This window comes from Oncorhynchus tshawytscha, linkage group LG17, assembly GCF_018296145.1.
Source record: "Oncorhynchus tshawytscha isolate Ot180627B linkage group LG17, Otsh_v2.0, whole genome shotgun sequence".
Classification (NCBI taxonomy): domain Eukaryota; kingdom Metazoa; phylum Chordata; class Actinopteri; order Salmoniformes; family Salmonidae; genus Oncorhynchus; species Oncorhynchus tshawytscha.
The window spans coordinates 1,952,452-1,974,294 of record NC_056445.1 but is presented as its reverse complement, the minus strand read 5'-3'; the positions used below and the strand labels follow the sequence as shown (position 1 = coordinate 1,974,294).

Below are 21,843 nucleotides of genomic sequence, written 5' to 3'. Positions count from 1 at the left end.
CTGCAAAAGTGCACTTCACTTTCTGGAGGACCGAGTTTTGAAATCAGTGGAATGCCCGATGGAAACAGAGTATGATAGCTAAGGAGATGGAGAAAATTCAGGCGTCTCATTGCAAATGCACAGGGAGTCGAAAAGAGAACACAGAAGGATTTTGTATAAAACACCTGTCTCCGAATAACATCCTCAAACTAAGGGCAACCATGGCATCCGTGACAGCGAGGGAGAAGCGTTCATTTATGTATACAGGTAAGAGAGTCTAGCTTGCTACATTTTATAAGTTTCTAATTTGATCAGAAAGTTTTCATTGCAAGTTAAAGCATACTGTTAGCTAGCTAGCTAACGTTAGCTGACTTACTCGCTAGCTAACATTACGTGTATGGTCTATGTAGTAATGTTATTTGTATCTCAGATCCATTTGCCTTGCTAGTTTAAACCTAATGTTAGCTAGCTAGCTAACATTGAACCTAGTTGGTTTGATGTGTGTGTTTACCAGAGACGGTAATGTGAAGAACAACATGACCTGCGCCGATGTCAAATTAGGATATAAAGTTAGGGGCCTCACAAGTGGTGCAGCGGTCTAAGACACTGCTTCGCAGTGCTAGAGGCGTCACTATAGATCCAGGTTTGTTCCCAGGCTGTGTCACAATCGGACGTGATTGTGAGTCCCATAGGGCGGCGCACAATTGGCACAGCGGCGTCCAGGTTAGGGGAGGGTTTGGCCGGGGGGACTTTACTTGGCTCATCACGCTCTAGCCACTCCTTGTGGCAGGCCAAGCGCCTACAGGCTGACCTCGGTTGTCAGAAAAGTGTTTCCTCCGACACACATCGGTGCGGCTGGCTTGCGGGTTAAGTGGACGGGTATTAAGAAGCGTGGTTTGGCGGAAAATAACGATCAAAATTGGGGCAAAAAAATAATAATAAAGGATATAAAGTTGGGTCAATGAGACAGTGTCCAAGTTGTAAAATTCTCCAGTGGAAAGCCCAGGTTTATTTAGTCACTCAACCGTAAGCTTTTTTCTGTAATTAGCTTGCCATTTAACTTGTAAATAATTATCTTGTTGTGAGTTTATTTTCCTGTAATAATGAATATAAATTAGCTAAATTTAAGACATTGTCAGCTATATGATATGTTCATTATTTGAACTGGCTAGCCTGCTTACTTTATTTAGCCTTTTATTTAACTAGGCAAGTCAGTTAAGAACAAATTGTTATTTTACAATGGCGGCCTACCCCATCCAATCCCTCCCCTAACCCGGACAACGCTAGGCCAATTGTGCACCGCCCTATGGGACTCCCAATCTCAGCCGGTTGTGATACAGCCCGGGATAGAACCAGGGTCTGTAGTGACACCTCAAGCACTGAGATGCAGTGCCTTAGACCGCTGCACCACTCGGGAGCCTTAAACTTAACACTAGCTAGCTAGCTAACAAGCTAGAAACAATTTTTTATTTTATGAAGTTGCTTTTATTTGCCTGGTTTACTAGATTGACATTTACTAAATTCATTTTCAAACGGGTGGGTTTATTGGTGTTAAAATACACCAGTTATGCCAATTATGTTCATGATGACGTTCATGATTTCACTGCGACAACTGTATACAGACATGTCGATAGATGTACCAAAACATTCAAGGGCCATTTTCTCAATAGTGGGGTTACAAGTTTATCAACATTCAAATAATTACTTTCCCTTTGTTTCTTAACTGTAGTGTATGATATACCATTTTCTAGCTCTGAGTCTCTACTTTTATTGGCAGTAGAATGGCCTTACTGAAGAGCTCATTGACTTCCAACGTGGCATTGTCATAGGATGCCACCTTTCCAACAAGTCAGTTCGTAAAATGTCTGCCCTGCTAGAGCTACCCCAGTCAACTGTAAGTTTTGTTATTGTGAAGTGGAAAGTAGAAGCAACGACGGCTCAGCCGCGAAGTGGTAGGCCACACAAGCTCACAGAAGGGGACCGCTGAAGTGTGTAGCGTGTAACAATCCTCTGTCCTCGGTTACAACACTCACTACAGTTCCAAACTTCCTCTGGAAGCAACGTCAGCACAATAAATGTTCATCTGGAGATTCATGAAATTAGTTTCCATGGCCGAGCAGCCCTAAAATAACCCCATGTGCAATGACGAGCGTCGGTTGGAGTGGTGTAAAGCTCGCGCCATTGGCCTCTGGAGCAGTGAAAACGCATTCTTTGGAGTGTTGAATCACGCTTCACCATCTGGCAGTTCAACGGACGAATCTGGTTTTGGCTGATGCCAGGAGAACACTACCTACCCGAATGCATAGTGCCAACTGTAAAGTTTTTGGTGGAGGAGGAATAATGGTCTTGGGCTGTTTTTCATCGTTCGGAATAGGCCCCTTAGTTCCGGTGAAGGGAAACCGTAGTAGCCCTTTTTTTGAGATGTTCGACGAGCAGGTGTCCTTATACTTTTGGTCATGTAGTGTGTGGCTGCTAGCCAAATAGCATTGCACTTTTATTGTCATTCGATGAAATCATACTAAAATATGTTGTGTGACGAAAAACCATAGTTTCACGCCCTTTCTCACTCTATTGAAGAAAAAGAAAAAACACTGACTTTCAATATAAAACTTGAAATAGTTTAAAACTGATTTATTTTGGTCTGTTTTTTGAAAATGTAGTTTTCTGGAAGCTAATTCGACCCCTTATATTTTTGCTGCAGCTCTCTGCCCCCCTGATTGCTGAATCATTAACCCATATTTTGCTGATTATATCTGGTACTATCCCCAAGGTTTGGAAGGCGGCCTATGTAAGCCCCCTTCACAAAGATGGTGACCCTTGTGACCTAAATAATTGTTGCCCTATTTCTAAACTTTCTTGCCTAGCTAAAATATTAGAATCCTTAATTCATTCTCAGCCAAGATATTTCTTGTCTTTGAAATGTATTCTAAATGTACATCAGTCGGGTTTTAGATCAGATCTCTGCTGCATCCCTAGTTATAAATGATGTGGTTAACTGTATGGATAAAAGTCAACATTGTGCTGCCCTCTTCATTGACCTGTCAAATTCTTTTGAATCTGTTGATCACTCACTGCTAATTCAGAAGCTTTCCTCTATTGGCCTAGACCAGGCTGCATGTAACTGGTTTAAAAATTACTTGACAGATGCATATTGAGTTCTATATACTGATGGTGTTAAATCAGGTTTCCTGGATATTACGAAAGGTGTCCCACAGCGGTCGATTCTGGGTCCTGTATTTTTGACTGTTTACTTTAACAATATTGACTTGTCTGTAAAAAGTTGTCACCTGCACTTGTATGCAATGATACTGTTGTGTATGCTGTTGCCCCCACGGTTGACCAGGATCTATCTGAACTACAGTCTGCCTTCATTTTATTACAAAAAAACTTTATTGACCTGAAATTTGTATTGAATGCAGGTAAAAGTAAGTATATGTTGTTCTCTAGAGCGCAAAAAATACATTCTTTGGATAGTGTACATATTGATTGTGTCCCTGCTTACAAATATCTGGGTGTCTGGATAGATAAAAAGCTGTCTTTTAAAAAGCATATTGATGGCTTCGGAAAGAAGCTGAGAAGAAAACTGGGCTTCTATAGAACTAGGTACTGGCTCTCGCTAAATAGTAGAAAGTAGTTATTCAGTCGACGTTCCTATCGGTGCTAGACTACGGCGACATCATCTGCATGAACGCAGTTGCCACTTCATTAAAGCCGTTAGATGCAGCTTATCATAGCGCCTGCGGTTTATTACAGGCGGGAATTTTAGTACTCATCACTGCATTCTCTACCAGAAAGTTGGTTGGCCCTCTTTGATTTCATGTAAGTTGATACATTGCTGTTTTCATTTAGAAAGCCCGTTTACAAAAAGGCCCACTGTACCTAACATCATTACTAAACTTTAGACATACGAGTTACCCACCCGGTCTTCGGGATGGCTAACTCTGGAAATTCCTTTGGTCTCTTCTGAGTTAGGTAAATCAGCTTTTAGTTCTTAAATGTGATTTTTTGGTGCCTCTAGGGGAATTCAGAAAGCTGATTGAGTACCTTATAACTGATGAATGGGTTTGTTTTTTATGACCTTGTTTTTCTTTCTGTTTCCATTTTGTATTTATATTGATGTGTGTGTTTTCTGTAATTGATGTAATTCAGGGCTCCTGTAAAAGAGACCTTGGTCTCAGTATGACTCTGATAAAATAAAGATGACATAAAGTACAACAAAAAGTTCATATATTTTATCTAACTGCTCTGTCAGTTATTTTGTATTAGTGATGCACTGAGCCAGGTCAAATAATTAATGTACTGGTGAATGTGATTGGGTATCTGCTGGTGTCTTAATAAAGGGATAGTTTAGTGACTGTAATTTCTCTCTCAGGGCCAGCTCCCCCAGGTCCTTTCCAGACTCTTCCCCTTTAAGAGGGGCCTGTGCCACGCCTACTGGGCCCCTAACGTCTGGGCCCTCTACAACATGGTGGATAAAGCTCTGTCTGTGCTGGGTAAGACTCTCTCTATGACTTCAGTATGGTCCCGTATTCACAAAGTGCCTCAGAGTAGGAGTGCTGATCTAGGATCAGGTCCTCCCTGTCCATATAATCTTATGCATTATGATTTAACCCCCTAGAGTCGATTGACACACCTGTGCATCAATCTAAGTAATATATATTTTATCAGTCAGTTTAAGATAGAGATATGTTTTGCATTGGATGCATCTCAATCCAGCACATCTGCCGATGTCGAACTTCAGATGTCGCGTCGCACCGCATCTGCGGTGAAAGGTGGCAGAGCTAGAGCGGTGTTCGTCAGACCATGAGACATCTCGAAAATTGGTCTTCTCACAAAAACGTCTGTAGTGTTATGACTCACGAACACAATGGGGGTCTCCGTTTTGCTCTGCGACCCCCACAAGTGTCAGGGGACTCATCTGGTACCGTCGATGTGCCAACTTCTGTTTGTAGCATCCAAACCGTTTGGGCTACAAACTAATGTGACCCCACTGTGGAAAGGGGACTCTTCTGAAAGTAACCAGTACCCGTTTTAAAAAATGAATGGAAGTATGGAAGTAGTTTTGTGCTTAACCAAAAAAAAGAGGTAAAATACTGTAAAAAATATATACATATTTTATTGAGCTTTCTTATATCTCCTAGACACTGCAATAACTTGTTTCTTAGGGGGAAAAATGTGGATGTTCTTTTTTTACATTTATGAATGTGTTTCAATGGGATATAGTAGTAAAGGCCAAATTCAATAGGGGGTTGTCAGAGAAAATGTTGGATTGCTAGAAAGTAGGCTATTAATTGGCTGGAGAGTATTTGTATTTATTATGGTCTGGAGAGTCACCAACTCATGGAATAATATTACCGGTTTGAAGGTATTTGAGGGGATTTAACGGGTTTAATGGCTGGTGTGTTTCTCAGGTGTGCGTCTGAAGCTGTTGGATGTGGCAAAGCTTCCCAAAGCCTCAATGACTGGTGGATTGGTGCAGGAGTTCCAGCACTCCATCCTCCCCTCCGTCTCTCCCTCCATCACACTCATCTGCACTCTGCTCTCCATAATGGTGAGCATCATCTCAGGCTAAAATTGTTCAGAATCACCACTAAAGACCAGGGGTTGGAACCAGTTCAGGGAACAGAATCAAAAACTGGTCGACATTTTTCGAGGAACAGAACCATTATTTTAAAAGAATGGGAACCGTTTAAATAACATTATTTTACGTTCCAGGCATTTTTTTCAGTCCCACAAAAAAAACATAACAAGGCACCTATTTTCTGTGTCTGCCTGCCAGCTGAAAATCTTTGCCAGTGTGTGTGTGTGCATGTGTAGACAACATGCACCCTCCAAAAGCTGATGTTACAAGCGTGATTCAGAAATTAGGGAGAGATTTTTTTTACTTTTAAAGAGGAATATATTAATGTATTCAATTCTAGTTACGGATACTATAGTTATCACTTTTCACATTGGATTTATTAACTACTAAAAGGTAAGACGTGTTTTTAATTTGGGTGCCGCGCTGAACACACAAGCTTGTTAGCTAGCTAGCTAGCTAGTTTCTGGTCCAACGTTAAGCAAACTCTAGGAAGTTCAAAGACATTCAAAGTTCCTCCATAGATGCCGCTCCTCCGTAGGTATAATTATGTGGGCCTAATTCAAATAATGCATGTCATAACAAGGTGCCCAACGCTTCAACCCAAGCCTCACCCTCCACCATCTCTCGCTCTCTCCCCACCCGCAAAATTTCAGTGGCATCTCGTGCACTACACCATCGTGCCTGTAAACAACTATAGCCTAGGTAGCCCAATAGCAGGCTTCTCTATCTGCACTGGTTGGTGAAGTAATTTAATGACGATTTCAAAGGTTTAAAAAGGAACAGAAAGGAACCATATAAACCTGTGCTTTTTTGGGGTTGGGACCGGTTCAGAACTTCATTTTACAAGTCGGAACAATGGAACAGAACAAAAATAATAATGGTTCTGTTCAGAAAGAAACTTTTGGAAAATCATTTTGGTTCCAACTGACACATTGGAGAGACTAAGCAGGTACACATTTAATACAGTTGAAGTTGGAGGTCCTCTTAGAGTTACCCCCTACTTTTTTCAATTTCCGCCTGAAGACATACCCAAATCTAACTGACTGTAGCTCAGGCACAGAACCAAGGATATGCATATTCTTGGTACCATTTGAAAGAAAACACTCTGAAGTTTGTGTAAATGTGAATTGAATGTAGGAGAATATAAAACAATAGATCTGGTTTAGATAAAACAATGAAAAAAAAACATACGTTTTTTCTTTTTATTGTTGTATCATCTTTAAAATGAACAAGATAAAACAAACATTCAGATAGGATGATGTGGACAATTTCAGTGAAAAACATAAGAGGGCAACAGTACTTGTGCAAAGTTTCAGAATGATAACTTCCAAAATAAGTGTGCTACATGACATTTATCATGAAGTCACCCAGGTGTCCCACACAAGTAGCCCAAATGTACCCAAGTGGCCAAATTGGTGAAGGTATACATTTTGAAACAAATAACTATATTCAAAATGCCAAAATGGTATTCTAACACAACCCCCCAAAATATGAAGAAAAAAATATATACATTTACAAAATAACATGGGTAACTATTTACACACTTTCAATATTTGGAATACCCTAAATCCTCTATCAAATCAAAAAAATATTATATAGCCCTTTGTACATCAGCTAATATCTCAAAGTGCTGTACAGAAACCCAGCCTAAAACCCCAAACAGCAAGCAATGTAGGTGTGGAAGCATGGTGGCTAGGAAAAACTCTCTAGAAAGGCCAAAACCTAGGAAGAAACCTAGAGAGGAACCAGACTGAGGGGTGGCCAGTCCTCTTCTGGCTGTGCCGGTTGGAGATTACAACAGAACGTGGCCGAGATTTTAAAACGTTCATAGATGACCAACAGTGTCAAATAATACTAATCACAGTAGTTGTAGAGGATGCAACAGAACAGCAACTCGAGTAAATATGAACAGTTTAGGGTTCCATAGCCGCAGGCAGAACAGTTGAAACTGGAACAGCAGCAAGGCCAGGTGGACTGGGGACAGCAAGGAGTCATCATGACAGGTAGTCCTGACGCATGGTCCTAGGGCTCAGGTCCTCCTCCGAGAGAAAGAGTGAATTAGAGAGAGCATACTTAAATTCACACAGGACACCGGATAAGACAGAAGAAGTACTCCAGATATAACAAACTGACCCTAGCCCCCCGACACATAAACTACTGCAGCATAAATACTGGAGGCTGAGACAGGAGGGGTCAGGAGACACTGTGGCCCCATCCGATGAGACCCCCGGACAGGGCCAAACAGGAAGGATATAACCCCACCCACTCTGCCAAAGCTCTACACAATATTGTGCTGCTGATGCCAGGTGCCATAGCAGTCTCTTTCTGCTATAAAGTGAGTATCAACAGGTATAATAAACAGATATATATATATATATATATATATGAGTACAGGGAACATAAGGTTGAATATATTATTATAGACCTGCTAGATCTACTGTCTCTTTTATATTATGACATTTCAGCTAGATCTACTGTCTCTATTATATTATGACAGACCAGCTAGATCTACTGTCTTTATTATATTACCACAGACTAGCTGTAACTACTATCTCCATTTCACTTTGGCCATTGTTGTGGGCCTGCCCTCCCCTCAACAGCCTCAAATAGGCTATTTCATGTGGGTTGGGGTGGGGCGGCAGACACACACATCTCACATTTCATTACATTACATTTTTATATATCGCTTCTAAAAAAAATTAAAAAATCACATATTTTATATTATTAATTTCAAACAAGGGCATTAGCATGAGAAGAATTTACCAGTCCAAAACATGTCCTCTCTGTTCAAAAAATATTCCTCCACTTGGGAATCGCTAAATGAGTCGTCCTACAACAATCTCTGTCTCACTTTTCCGATCAATTTCTTCTAAAATTGTGTGTACACCTGTATATCTAGACTTCGATTTAGCTTTCCCTGACTTAGTCGCCATACTGATTGATATAATAAACAGCTGAATCTGTGCGTTTACCAAACAATGCTGCGTGTAATATGCTGGAGCTTACTACATGGGTTGGTCTTCCAACACATAACCATTGCATATTACCATTTACCTCAGCTCATTGGCTATCTACCCAGCTAGATTTCAAGACGATCAGTGGTCATTGGGTTAAAATACAGTCAATCAACAAAACAGTGGTCATATCATTGGTGCACAGTGATGTCATTACTTGTTGTCTTCAAATCGGTTTCTTTCAGTAGTTGTCGAGGGTGCAACAAGTCTGCACCTCAGGAGTAAATGTCAGTTGGCTTTTCATAGCCGATCATTAACTGTAGTCTGGCTTTTTTTATGGTTGTTTTGGAGCAGTGGCTTCTTCCTTACTGAGCGTCCTTTCAGGTTATGTCGATATAGGACTCATTTGACTGTGGATATAGATACTTTTGTACCTGTTTCCTCCAGCATCTTCACAAGGTCCTTTGCTGCTTTCCTGGGATTGATTTGCACTTTTCGCACCAAAGTACGTTCATCTCTAGGAGACAGAACGTGTCTCCTTCCTGAGCGGTATGATGGCTGCGTGGTCCCATGGCGTTTATACTTGCGTACTATTGTTTTTGCAGAGGAGTGTGGTACCTTCAGGAATTTGGAAATTGCTCCCAAGGATGAACCAGACTTGTGGAGGTCTACAATGTTTTTTCTGAGGTCTTGGTTGATTTCTTTTGATTTTCCCATGATGTCAAGCAAAGAGGCACTCAGTTTGAAGGTAGGCCTTGAAATACATCCACAGGTACACCGCCAATTGACGTCAATTAGCCTATCATAAGCTTCTAAAGACATTACATAATTTTCCAAGCTGTTTAGAGGCACAGTCAACTTAGTGTACGTAAACTTCTGACCCACTGGAATTGTGATACAGTGAAATAATCTGTCGGTAAACATTTGTTTGAAAAATTACTTGTCATGCACAAAGTAGATGTCCTAACCGACTTGCCAAAACTATCGTTTGTTAACAAGAAATTTGTGTAGTGGTTGAAAAACGAATTTTAATGAATCCAACCTAAGTCTATGTAAACTCCCGAATTCAACTGTATATAACGGACATGGAACGAGACAGGAACAGCATTAGCAAACAGGTAACACAAACCAAAAAACAATTAATGCAGCAGCGGAGAACAGAGCAAGGGAACTGACAAATATAGGGGAGGAAATAAACAGATGGGTGAGTCCAATATCACTGATGCGCGTGATGAGGGAAGGCAGGTGTGCGTAATAGGAGTGAGTGATGCAGGGCAGCCTGGTGCCCTCAAGCACTAGGGGGGAGAGCGGGAGCAGACGTGACACCAACCCCAGCCCAACCAAACAAACTTAATCTACTGTATGTCCATGTAATAATGCAGTTGTTTTTGAACAGATAATAGCTACAGTACCAGTCAAATGTTTTGACACCTACACATTCAATGGTTTTTCTTTATTTTTACTATTTTCTAAATGAATAGTGAAGATATCAAAACTAAGAAGTAACACACAGTAACCAAAAAAGTGTTAAAATAATCTAAATATATTTTTGATTTTAGAATCTTCAAAGTAGCCACCTTTTGCCTTGAAGACAGCTTTGCACACTCTTGGCATTCTCTCAACCAGCTTCACCTGGAATGCTTTTCCAACTGTCTTGAAGAAGTTCCCACATGCTGAGTACTTGTTGGCTGCTTTTCCTTCACTCTGTGTTCCAACTCATCCCAAACCATATCAATTGGGTTGAGGTCGGGTGATTGTGAATGCCAGGTCATCTGATGCAGCACTCCATCACTCTTCTTGGTCAAATAGCCCTTACACAGCCTGGAGGTGTGTTGGGTAGTTTTCCTGTTGAAAAACAAATGATAGTCCCACTAAGCGCAAACCAGATGGGATGATGTATCGCTGCAGAATACTGTGGTAGCCATGCTCGTTAAGTGTGCCTTGAATTCTAAATAAATCACAGACAGTATCACCAGTAAAGCACCGTCACACCTCCTCCTCCATGCTTCACGGTGGGAACCACGAATGTGGAGATCATCCATTCACCTACTCTGCATCTCACAAAGACATGGCAGTTGGAACCAAACATCTCAAATTTAGGCTCCTCAGATGATTGCTCGTGTTTCTTGGCCCAAGCAAGTCTCTTCTTCTTATTGGTGTCCTTTAGTACTGGTTTCTTTGCAGCAATTTGAGCATGAAGGCCTGATTCCTGCAGTCTTCTCTGAACAGTTGATGTTGACATGTGTCTGTTACTTGAACTCTGTGAAGCATTTATTTGGGCTGCAATCTGAGGTGCAGTTAACTCTATTGAACTTATCCTCTGCAGCAGAGGTAACTCTGGGTCTTCCTTTCCTGTGGCGGTCCTCATGAGAGCCAGTTTGATCATAGCGCTTGATGGTTTTTTGCAACTGCACTTGAAGAAACTTTCAATGTTCTTAAAATGTTCCTGCTTGACTGACCTTCATGTCTTAAAGTAATGATGGACTGTCGTTTCTCTTTGCTTATTTGAGCTGTTCTTGCCATAATATGGACTTGGTCTTTTACAAAGTTGGGCTATCTTCTGTATACCAACCCTACCTTGTCACAACACAACAGATTTGGCTCAAACGCATTACGAAGGAAAGATATTCCACAAATTAACTTTTAACAAGGCACACTTGTTAATTGAAATGCATTCCAGGTGACTACCTCATGAAGCTGGTTGAGAGAATGCCAAGAGTGTGCAACGCTGTCATCCAGGCAAAGGGTGTCTACTTTCAAGAGTATAAAATATATTTTGATTTGTTTAACACTTTTTGGACACTACATGGTTCCATATGTGTTATTTCATAGTTTTGATGTCTTCACTATTATTCTACAATGTAGAAAATAGTTTTAAAAAATAAAGAAAAACCATTGAATGAGTGTGTCCAAACCTTTGACTGTTACTATATATATTTAGAATAATGTGAACCAGCCTAAAGTAAAAGGTAAAAAGTTAATATACTCCCCTCTCTTCCTGCCCCCCACCCCCTCAGCCTGCAGTGTTGAGTATCTGGTGTCGTCCGCGTGGTGCCCGGGGGTTCCTGCGCTGCCTGGTGGTCTGTGCCCTGGGCTCCTTCATGTTCGGCTGGCATGTCCACGAGAAGGCCATCCTCATGGCCATACTGCCCTTCAGGTGAACTGCTGACATGCTGATATCAGATTCTGCTATCATTGACCCGTTGATAGCAACTGGGTCTAATTCATTGGGGCACACTGTAGCAAAACGTTTTGCAACTGAAAATTATAATGGGCTTTCTTATTGGACATCTCTGGTCGTCCCTCCCTGTTTCAGTAAATGTTCTTCCGTTTGGTGCCTAATGAATACAACCCTGTGGGCATAGTTGGTTACGTCTTTATTGTACAGCTCCTCTTCCTGTTGTAATGGGTTTTGTGTTGTTGTTTGGCAGCATACTAGCAGTTGAGAGCAGAGAGGATGCTGGGATCTTCCTGATGCTGACCACCACGGGGCATTACTCTCTGTTTCCACTTCTCTTCACTGCAGCAGGTAAGAGCCTCTGCAACTAGCCACCACTGGAGCCATTTGGGCTCCCTCTGAGAAGGCATTTTGTTATTTGCAATTAGAAATTTCATATTGTATGATTAGGATCTTAATGTTTTTTCTCAATCTTTGTTGTCACAGAGCTGCCCATTAAAGTCCTGCTGATGCTGCTGTTCACGCTCTACAGCTTCACCTCCTTAAAGAAACTGTTCAGGTGTGTGAACTTCCGTGTTAGAGTAGATTTTTGGTGGTATTGATACATACAGTGCATTTGGAAAGGATTCAGACCCTGATTTTTTTTCCCCACATTTTGTTACGTTAAAAGCCTTATTCTAAAATTGATCAAATTAAATTAAATTGTCAGATTGACCATCGGATTCTTGGTCACCTCCCTGACCAAGGCCCTTCTCCCCCGATTGCTCAGTTTGGCCGGGCGGGCAGCTCTAGGAGGAGTCTTGGTGGTTCCAAACTTCTTCCATTTAAGAATGATGGAAGCCACAGTGTTCTTGGGACCTTCAATGCTGTAGAAATGTTTTGGTACCCTTTCCCAGATCTGTGCCTCAACACAATCCTGTCTCGAAGCTCTACGGACAATTCCTTTGACCTCATGGCTTGGTTTTTGCTCTGCACTGTCAACTGTGGGACCTTATATAGACAGGTGTGTGCCTTTCCAAATCATGTCCAATCAATTGAATTTACCACAGGTGGACTCCAAGTTGTAGAAACATCTCAAGGATGATCAATGGAAACAGAGTGCACCTGAGCTCAATTTCAAGTCTCATAGAAAAGGGTCTGAATACTTATGTAAATAAGGTATTTCTGTTTTTTATTTTTAATAAATGTGCAAAAGAAATCTAAAAACCTGTTATCACTTTTTCATTATGGGGTATTGTGTGTAGATTGATGTGGAACTTTTTTTATTTTATCGATTTTAAAATAAGGCTGTAACATAACAAAGTGGAAAAAGTGAAGGGGTCTGAATACTTTCCAAATGCACTGTATGTCAAGCTGATGACAATTAACTATATCATTATACATTTGTAATGCTCTCAGTCAAGGTGGTCCTTAATCAGTGGTGGAAAAAGTACCCAATTGTCATACTTCAGTAAAAGTAAAGATACCTCAATAGAAAATGACTGAGGTAAAAGTGACCGTCACCCAGTTAAATACTACTTGAGTAAATATAATTGCTAAAATATTCTAAAGTATCAAAAATAAAAGTATAAATCATTTTAAATTCCTTGTATTAAGCAAACCAGATGGCACCATTTAAAAAATAATAATAAATGATATGTCCTGCTAAGCATTCAAAATGTAATGAGCCCTTTTGGGTGTCAGGGGAAATGTATGCTGTAAAAAAGACATTATTTTCTTTAGGAATCTAGTGAAGTAAACGTTGTTAAAAATATAAATAACAAAGCACAACTGTTCCATAAAACATTTTAAGTACATTTTATTTTTTTATCTTTACCCATAAAGTTTTCTTAACTTTGAAGGAAAAAGTTTTAAGTCAGTTTAAGGAAAATGTCCCCCTTTAAATTAAGTGAAAAGTTATAGGTGCCCATGACGTCCCTTAAGTGCTTCATTCAGTATGGATATCAATATAAACAACATTTATGGAGGTAAATGTTGCTGTCCTCTGCCCTATTTTCAAAAGAAAAACACCTAGCTAGCTAGGTAGCTACTTAGCCAAACAATGGAAGGTGCACAATCCATGGCTTCAAAGATAGCTGGCTAGCTAGCTACCTACTCCGTAAGTTATCTTGTCGTGCCAGAAAGTAATATAAACAAGTTGAGAAAAAGTCAAAAAAATGTATTTTATTATCTTATGAATCCATTTGTTTCTCCTGTCTTAAATGTAGAAGTTCTATTTTGCTATCTCCCAAAATAAATATATATCTTTGAGGAGATGTTCATTGACTTCTTATGGCTGAAATCCTGCTACCGGGATCGATATGACAACAGCCAGTGAAAGTGCAGGGCGCCAAATTCAAAACAACAGAAATCTCATTAATTAAAATTCCTCAAACATACAAGTATTTTACACCATTTTAAAGATAAACTCGTTGTTAATCCCACCAGTGTCCGATTTCAAAAAGGATTTACAGTGAAAGCACACTAAACGATTATGTTAGGTCACCGCATAGTCACAAAAAAACACAGCCATTTTTCCAGCCAAAGAGAGGAGTCACAAAAAGCAGAAATAGAGATCAAATTCATCACTAACCTTTGATGACACGCATAGGACTTCACGTTACACAATACATGTATGTTTTGTTCTATAAAGTTCATATTTATATCCAAAAATCTCAGTTTACATTGGCGCATTATGTTCAGTAGTTCCAAAACATCGGTGATTTTGCAGAGAGCCACATCAATTTACAGAAATAATCAATTTTGATAAAAGATACAACTGTTATGCATGGAATTATAGATACACTTCTCCTTAATGCAACCGCTGTGTCAAATTTCATTTTTTTTAACAAAAAAAGCACACCATGCAATAATCTGAGTACAGCGCTCAGACAACAAAACAAGCCAAACAGATAACCGCCATGTTGTGGAGTCAACAGAAGTCAGAAATAGCATTATAAATATTCACTTACCTTTGATGATCTTCATCAGAATGTACTCCCAGGAATCCCAGTTCCACAATAAATGTTTGATTTGTTTGATAAAGTCCATCATTTATGTCCAAATACCTCCTTTTTGTTCGCGATTTGCAGAGTAATCCAAATTCATGAGGTGCGATCACTAGGTCCAGACGAAAAGTCAAAGTTCTGTTACAGTCCATAGAAACATGTCAAACGATGTATAGAATCAATCTTTAGACTGTTTTTAACATAAATCTTCAATAATGTTCCAACTGGAGAATTCCTTTGTCTTCAGAAATGCAATGGAACGCAGGTCACTCTCACGTGTGCGAGCGTGATCAACTCATGCCACTCTGGCAGACCTCTGGTTGAATCAGCTCTCATTCGCCCCCACTTCACAGTAGAAGCCTCAAACAAGGTTCTAAAGACTGTTGACATATAGTGGAAGCCTTAGGAAGTGCAATATGACCCCATAGACACTGTATATTCGATTGGCAATGACATGAAAAACTACAAACCTCAGATTTCCCACTTCCTGGTTGGATTTTTTCTCAGGTTTTTGCCTGCCATATGAGTTCTGTTATACTCAGACATCATTCAAACAGTTTTCTATCCAAATCTACTAATAATATAAATATATTAGCTTCTGGGCCTGAGTAGCAGGCAGTTTACTCTGGGCACCTTATTCATCCAAGCTACTCAATACAGCCCCCCAGCCATAAGAAGTCTCCATGGTAACCAAATACTTTTTCTGCTGTACTGTATCATTCTGCTAAATGATGCCCTTACCCAAGGAAATGTTTGATGGGCTTTATATAACACCCTTTTACATTTCCCCCGGTATATGGAAAAATAATTCCTTAAAGGAGACACTTAAGATGTTTTATGTGTAACCGATGTGAAATGGCTAGCTAGTTAGCGGTGGTGCGCGCTAATAGCGTTTCAATCGGTGACGTCACCTGCTCTGAGACCTTGAAGTAGTGGTTCCCCTTGCTCTGCAAGGGCCGTGGCTTTTGTGGCGCGATGGGTAACGATGCTTCGGAGGTGGCTGTTGTTGATGTGTGCAGAGGGTCCCTGGTTCGAGCCCAGGTTGGGGCGAGGAGAGGGACGGAAGCTATACTGTTACATATGCATTCGGGCCAAGTTAAAGTATTTTTACTTTAGTACTTTACACCACTGTTCTTGATGTTTAGTTGACAGTTCAATCAGGTGTGTAAGTGCTAGAACAAACTCTGCACACCCTGTGAGTTCTGGGACCACGATCTGAGAACACTGCTTTTGTTTTATTTATTTTTAATTCAAACAATACAAAACATACTGTACACATACAAACGACAGCATACAAATGCACACAAACATCAAGGACATAACACCTGCCCAGACTCATCTGCTCACACCCCCATTTCCAGCGCCCGCATCACTTTCCGCCACAAGGCCTCAAACTGCACCATTTTGCTTCACTCCATCGCCCACGCCCTTTCAACATTTAAATAACAAAGCATTTGACCTTTCCAGTTTTTAAGTAAATGTTTTTTCAAGATGATTGATGAGAAAAGTAGTTTCCAACCCATTGGGTATCTCACTGCACCCTCATATGCCATGTCTTGAAATATGGAGACCGACAGATTAAAAGTTCATTTACATTGTAATACTTCTGACAGCCAACTTTTGGACTTCATAGCATTCCACAAAGGCATAAATTATTGAATCATTGATAGTTTTACACTTAAGACATGACTCTGTCGTTGTGCTGTAGAATTTGTGAATTTTGTCTCTTGTATAATACATTCTATAAATTAGTTTATACTGGATTAAGCGTACATTTTAGTTAACAGTAATTTAGTTAGAGGGAATGTTGGAACATACCTATCTTCTGCCAATATCAGTTCTTTTTAAGTTTATATTTTTTTCTTAGAGGTTGTCAGTTGGATACGCTCTCTGCAAGGTTTTGTATGTCTTATCTATCATTTGAATATCCTTTTCTGACTCATAGGATTCCCTCAAGATTACTCTGATGTCTAAAAGATTTCAAATCGAAATTCCGTGATTTCAAACTTTTAAGTTGCATGTATTTGAAAATATCAACATTGGACGGTCCAAATTGCTTTTTAATTCTGTATTGGAAATAAATGTATTTCCTATTACCAAGACATTTACAATTTCTATGCCTTTAGTTTTCCATGTCAAATCAAATCATTTCTATGCCTTTAGTTTTCCATGTGGACCAATCTATCAGTGAATTCTGAAACGCTATTCGAGGATTGTTCCATGCGGTTGTGCTTTAAGGGAGTGATATTGGTTCTTGTAGAAACTGTTTTATTTTCTTTCATATTGTTATAGTGTTCTTAACTATGAAGTTGTTAATGTTCTTAGCTTTATCCTAAAATAGACACGTGAAAATATTCTGGGGATGAGCGTGCACATCTTCAATATGTACCTATTGTTCGTCTTTTGTGCTTTTAACTATATGTTGCAAGCCTTGGGTGGCGAGTTGATACAATTCTAAGTCTGGAAGGTTAAAACCACCCTCAGACTTAGGAAGATGGGAAAATGTTTTGTTTTTATTCTATGCGTTTTATTTGCCAATATAAAGTCTATTATGACTGAGGTATACTTTTGAGGTATACTTTTTTAAGGATGTTTTTTGGTGGGATATTTGGTATTACCAAGGATAAATGTCAAAACTTTGGGAGCTATGCCTTTCTGAAGAGGTTTATTCTACCTGTAAAATGTATGGGAAGATTGTTCCATTAAAATAGATCTGCTTTCATATTGTTGAGTAATGGGATAAAGTTATCTTTATATATTTTTTGTTTGTGGTCGACTTCAAGGATTTGCTGTAGATCATGAGTTATTCTTTTTATTTTTCCTATTTTGTTTTTTTCTACGTTCATTTTATATCCTGAGATTTTAGAGTATTCCGAAAATATTTTTAGCAAGGGAAGGCATTGAGTTTTCAATATTGGTCAGGTATATCAGGAGATAATCTGCAAATAAGTTTAGTTAATATTCATGTTTACCAATACTGATACCTTTTGAATTTGGGTCCTGTCTAAGAGCACTGCTTTTTTACAGAGCACAATCAGCTCCTATCTTGGTATAACCAGTGTCACTGTGTGCTGCTTAACATCATAGCTTCCTCGCTCACAAATCCTTACCAGTATTGGTCTCAGGTACATGTGACTGCCCGTTTGAAAATGTATTAGCCAGTTGCACCATTGAAACAACACACGTGGAAACATTTCAAGCTGTGTGAGTTTACACTACGATCTTAACTCTGTTACAGGGGTTCCCTCCTTAACCCTCTGGAAACCACCTACCTCCTGGGCCTGGTTGCCGTAGAGATCCTCTGTGAGGTTGTTTACCCTCTGTCGCCGTGGCAGCATACCCTGCCCTTCGTGCCCCTGCTGGTGACATCAGTGTACTGCTCTCTGGGAGTCTCTTACTCCTTCATACGCCTCTACGTCTCTCTATTGAGGCAGCACGGGACAGACAAACACAAACAACTATGAGACAGAGAGAGACACTAGTGAGTAGTGACCAATTCACAATCAACCCCTTTGTTGTATCCCAAATAGTATACTATTCCCTGTGTAGTGCATTACTTTTGACCAGGGCCATATAGAATGTCATTTGTGATGCACTCTTTGTCTTACATTGGTGTGTAAAGAAAAAAGGTGGTGTTTCAAACTTTCTGCGATGCTGTTACTAGTCCATCCAGAGCAGATCTTCAAGTGTGCATCTATAAGTGTAGTTTCGGGATGGGAAACACCAAGGAACAGTCACTTATAAATGCACACTCGAAGATCGGCTCTTGAAGGATGTATCATAGCATGAATAATATGTCTGTCTGAATGTGTGAAAAAAAGAACTTGTACCAAATGCATCTCAAATGACAATGGAAAAGTGGGGAAATAGTATGGAATGGGATGAAGTTCATGCTGTATTTCTTATGTTTACAAATAAAAAGATAAACAGATTTTTGTATTATGATTATTTTGTGTGCACAGTGTGTGTGTAAACTGTATGTACAGTTGGCAGAGGCAACCAGGTTTTTGGCTAAAATGTCCCGGGACTGGGTAAAGTTCATGATGCTGTTGACCTTAAAACCTCTTAAGCCGACCCCCTACTTTTTCGAACATTCTGTTAAAAATCGCGCAACATTTTGGCGTCCTGCTACTCATGCCAGGAATATAGTATATGCATATGATTAGTATGTGTGTATAGAAAACACTCTAACGTTTCTAAAACTGGTTAAATCACGGCTGTGACTATAACAGAACGTCTGTTTCATCGAAAAGCGCAGGAAAATCTGATCACTGGAAATGGAAAAAAATATCCATGCGCCACTTCAACCCATTGTTAAAGGTGAACCGTATTAAATGAGGCCGAGGTTGCAGTACCTACAGCTTCCACAGGATGTATAGAGTCTTCTCATTTGATTCTGATTTGATTCTTGGTAGAACCGACCAAAGGGAACCGATTCCCTCCGACCACCAACTTGATGCATTGGCTCAGTGTTTTTCCGGACATTTTTTCCAGACGACCAGCTATCGAATTTACATCGCCTCCTGATGATTTTTATAGCTTTTTAACGTGTACTAATACCTAAAGTTGCATTAGAAAGGTATTTCGAAGTGTTTTGTGAAAGTTTATCGTCGACTTTTTAACTTTTAAAAAATGACGTTACGTTATGAAACGCTATTTTTTTCCGTTTATCACACAGTCTTCATAGATCGATATCTAGGCTATATATGGACCGATTTAATCGAAAAAAAGACCCAGTATTGATTATGGGACATCAAGGAGTGCCAACAAAGAAGATGGTCAAAGGTAATGAATGTTTTATATTTTATTGTGCGGTTTGTGTAGCGCCGACTATGCTAATTCTTTTGTTTACATCCCCTACGGGTCTTTTGGGGTGTTACATGCTATCAGATAATAGCTTCTCATGCTTTCGCCGAAAAGCATTTTAAAAATCTGACTTGGTGCCTGGATTCACAACGAGTGTAGCTTTAATTCAATACCAAGCATGTGTATTTTAATGAACGTTTGCGTTTTAACTAATACTATTAGCGTTTAGCGTAGCGCATTTGCATTTCCAGAGCTCTAGTTGGGACGTCTGCGTCTCAAGTAGGATCAAGAGGTTAATTAACAAGGCCCAAGACCAGTGGAAGTAAAATAGTTCCATAACGTTAACTTCTTGATGCACCCATCCCGTTAGCGGGATCATTTTCGTCAACATCCGCAGTATGCAGAGCGCCAAATTCAAATTAAATTACTAAAAAAATTTACTTTTCATGAAATCACAAGTGCAATATAGCAAAACACAGCTTAGCTTGTTGTTAATCCACCTGGCATGTCAGATTTCAAAAAAGCTTTTCGGCGTGTGTTAAGTGTTTATGTAAGGACATCTCTCTCAGCAGACAAAACATTACAAACAGCTAGCAGCCAAGTAGATTGGTCACAAAAGTCAGAAAAGCAATAAAATGAATCGCTTACTTTTGATGATCTTTGGATGTTTGCACTCACGAGACTCCCAGTTACACAATAAATGTTCCTTTTGTTCCATTAAGATTATTTTTATATCCAAAATACCTCCATTTGGTTGGCGCGTTATGTTCAGAAATCCACAGACTCGAGCGGTCACGACCGGGCAGACGGAAATTCCATATAGTATCCATAAAGTTCGTAGAAACATGTCAAACATTTTTTCTAATCAATCCTCAGGTTGTTTTTACAATATATAATCGATAATATTTCAACCAGACTGTACCTTCTTCAATAGGAGAGAGAGAGAAAATGTCTGCTCCAAGCTGTTGCACATGCAAAACGCTGCTGGCACCCAGCCATACAATGACGCGATGGAATCTTTCTCGCTCATTCTGCAAAATAACAGCCTGTAACTATGTCTAAAGACTGTTCACAACATGTGGAAGCCATAGGAAAGGGAATCTGGTTGATATCCCTTTAAATGGAGCGAAGGCAGGCAATGGAACAGAGAGCTTTCAGGAAAAACAGCACTTCCGGGATGGATTTTCCTCAGGTTTTCACCTGCAATATCAGTTCTGTTATACTCACAGACAATATTTTGACAGTTTTGACAGTTTTGGAAACTTGAGTGTTTTCTATCCTAATCTGACAATTATATGCATATTCTAGATTCTGGACCTGAGAAATAGTCAGTTTCATTTGGGTACGTGTTTCATCCAAACATCAAAATACTGCCCCCTACACTCAACAGGTTAAAGCTCCACCACCCTATTTTACAGTAGGTATGGGATTCTTTTCTGCATATGCATCTTTCTTTCTACGCAAAATCCACAACTGGTGTGCGTGGCCAAAGAGCTATATTTCCATATCAGTCTCTGGACATTAACCCCATTGAAAACCTTTGGTTTGAATTGAAGAGGGCAGTCCATAAGCACAGACGAAGGATATCAAGGATCTGGAAATATTCTGAATGGAGGAATGCTCTTAAAATTCCTCCCAATGTGTTCTCCAATGTCAATTTTTGCTAATAGGGTGCCAATCATTTTGGACCTGACCGTATGCATGAGTGTTTCCGTTGGTGTTCCCGACTGTACTGTGCAGTTTGCGTGCCCTGGATTCCTGTGAGGAGTGTGTGTGTGAATAGAAACAGTGGCCGTGCTAAGAGCTAAGCTCTTGAAAGCCTGCCAACACCCAGCCATGAGAAAGCCTGCCAGTACTGTGCTGTACCCAATGCACTGCCAAGGGGTCGCCCTTACAACCCAGCTCCCAAGGCTAATACTATACACTTCCTAATACACTACCAAGGAGTCTGCCTTCTCAGAAACTCCTCTCAATGACATAGCATCAAGGACAGACAGGAGACAGCTCAGCTGCAAATTGATGTGAGGTTGGCCTCCAGCGCTCTCTTGCTCACTCTCTCTCACTCACTTCTCATTCCTCTGCCTCTTTCTGCACATGCTTCCCTCCCTCCTTCCCTTCCTTATCTTTCCAACCCATTCACCTCAACCTCTGACCTCACCCATTCCCAATCTCAGATGGCGCAGACAGAGAGGACCGCCTCACTTCTAGTCCTTAGGCAACTTTGCAGTATTTTGTTTTATTTACGTATTTATTCCCTTATTTCTTACATTGTCAGCCCAGAAAATCTGAATTATTATTACATACAGCCGGGAAGAACTATTGGATATCAGAGCGATGTCAACTTACCAGGACTATGAC

The 21,843-nt window shown here is 40.1% G+C and overlaps 2 protein-coding genes across 3 annotated transcripts in view; one reads left to right on the top strand and one right to left on the bottom strand.

The window, feature by feature from the left end:
- The window catches only part of alg8 (ALG8 alpha-1,3-glucosyltransferase), a 34,359-nt gene extending 15,749 nt beyond the window's left edge, over positions 1-18,610 (top strand). For both annotated transcript variants that reach the window (XM_024376729.2, XM_042300019.1), the window contains 6 exons: positions 4,352-4,472; positions 5,391-5,530; positions 11,532-11,671; positions 11,946-12,043; positions 12,179-12,251; positions 17,918-18,610. In XM_024376729.2, the coding sequence (XP_024232497.1) occupies positions 4,352-4,472; positions 5,391-5,530; positions 11,532-11,671; positions 11,946-12,043; positions 12,179-12,251; positions 17,918-18,143 (798 nt within the window). In that variant the 3' untranslated portion in view covers positions 18,144-18,610. The remainder of the gene's footprint in view (positions 1-4,351; positions 4,473-5,390; positions 5,531-11,531; positions 11,672-11,945; positions 12,044-12,178; positions 12,252-17,917) is intronic.
- Positions 1-21,843, bottom strand: part of LOC121838636 (NLR family CARD domain-containing protein 3-like) — a 733,752-nt gene that overhangs the window by 524,144 nt on the left and 187,765 nt on the right. The gene's annotated exons all lie outside the window — the stretch shown is intronic.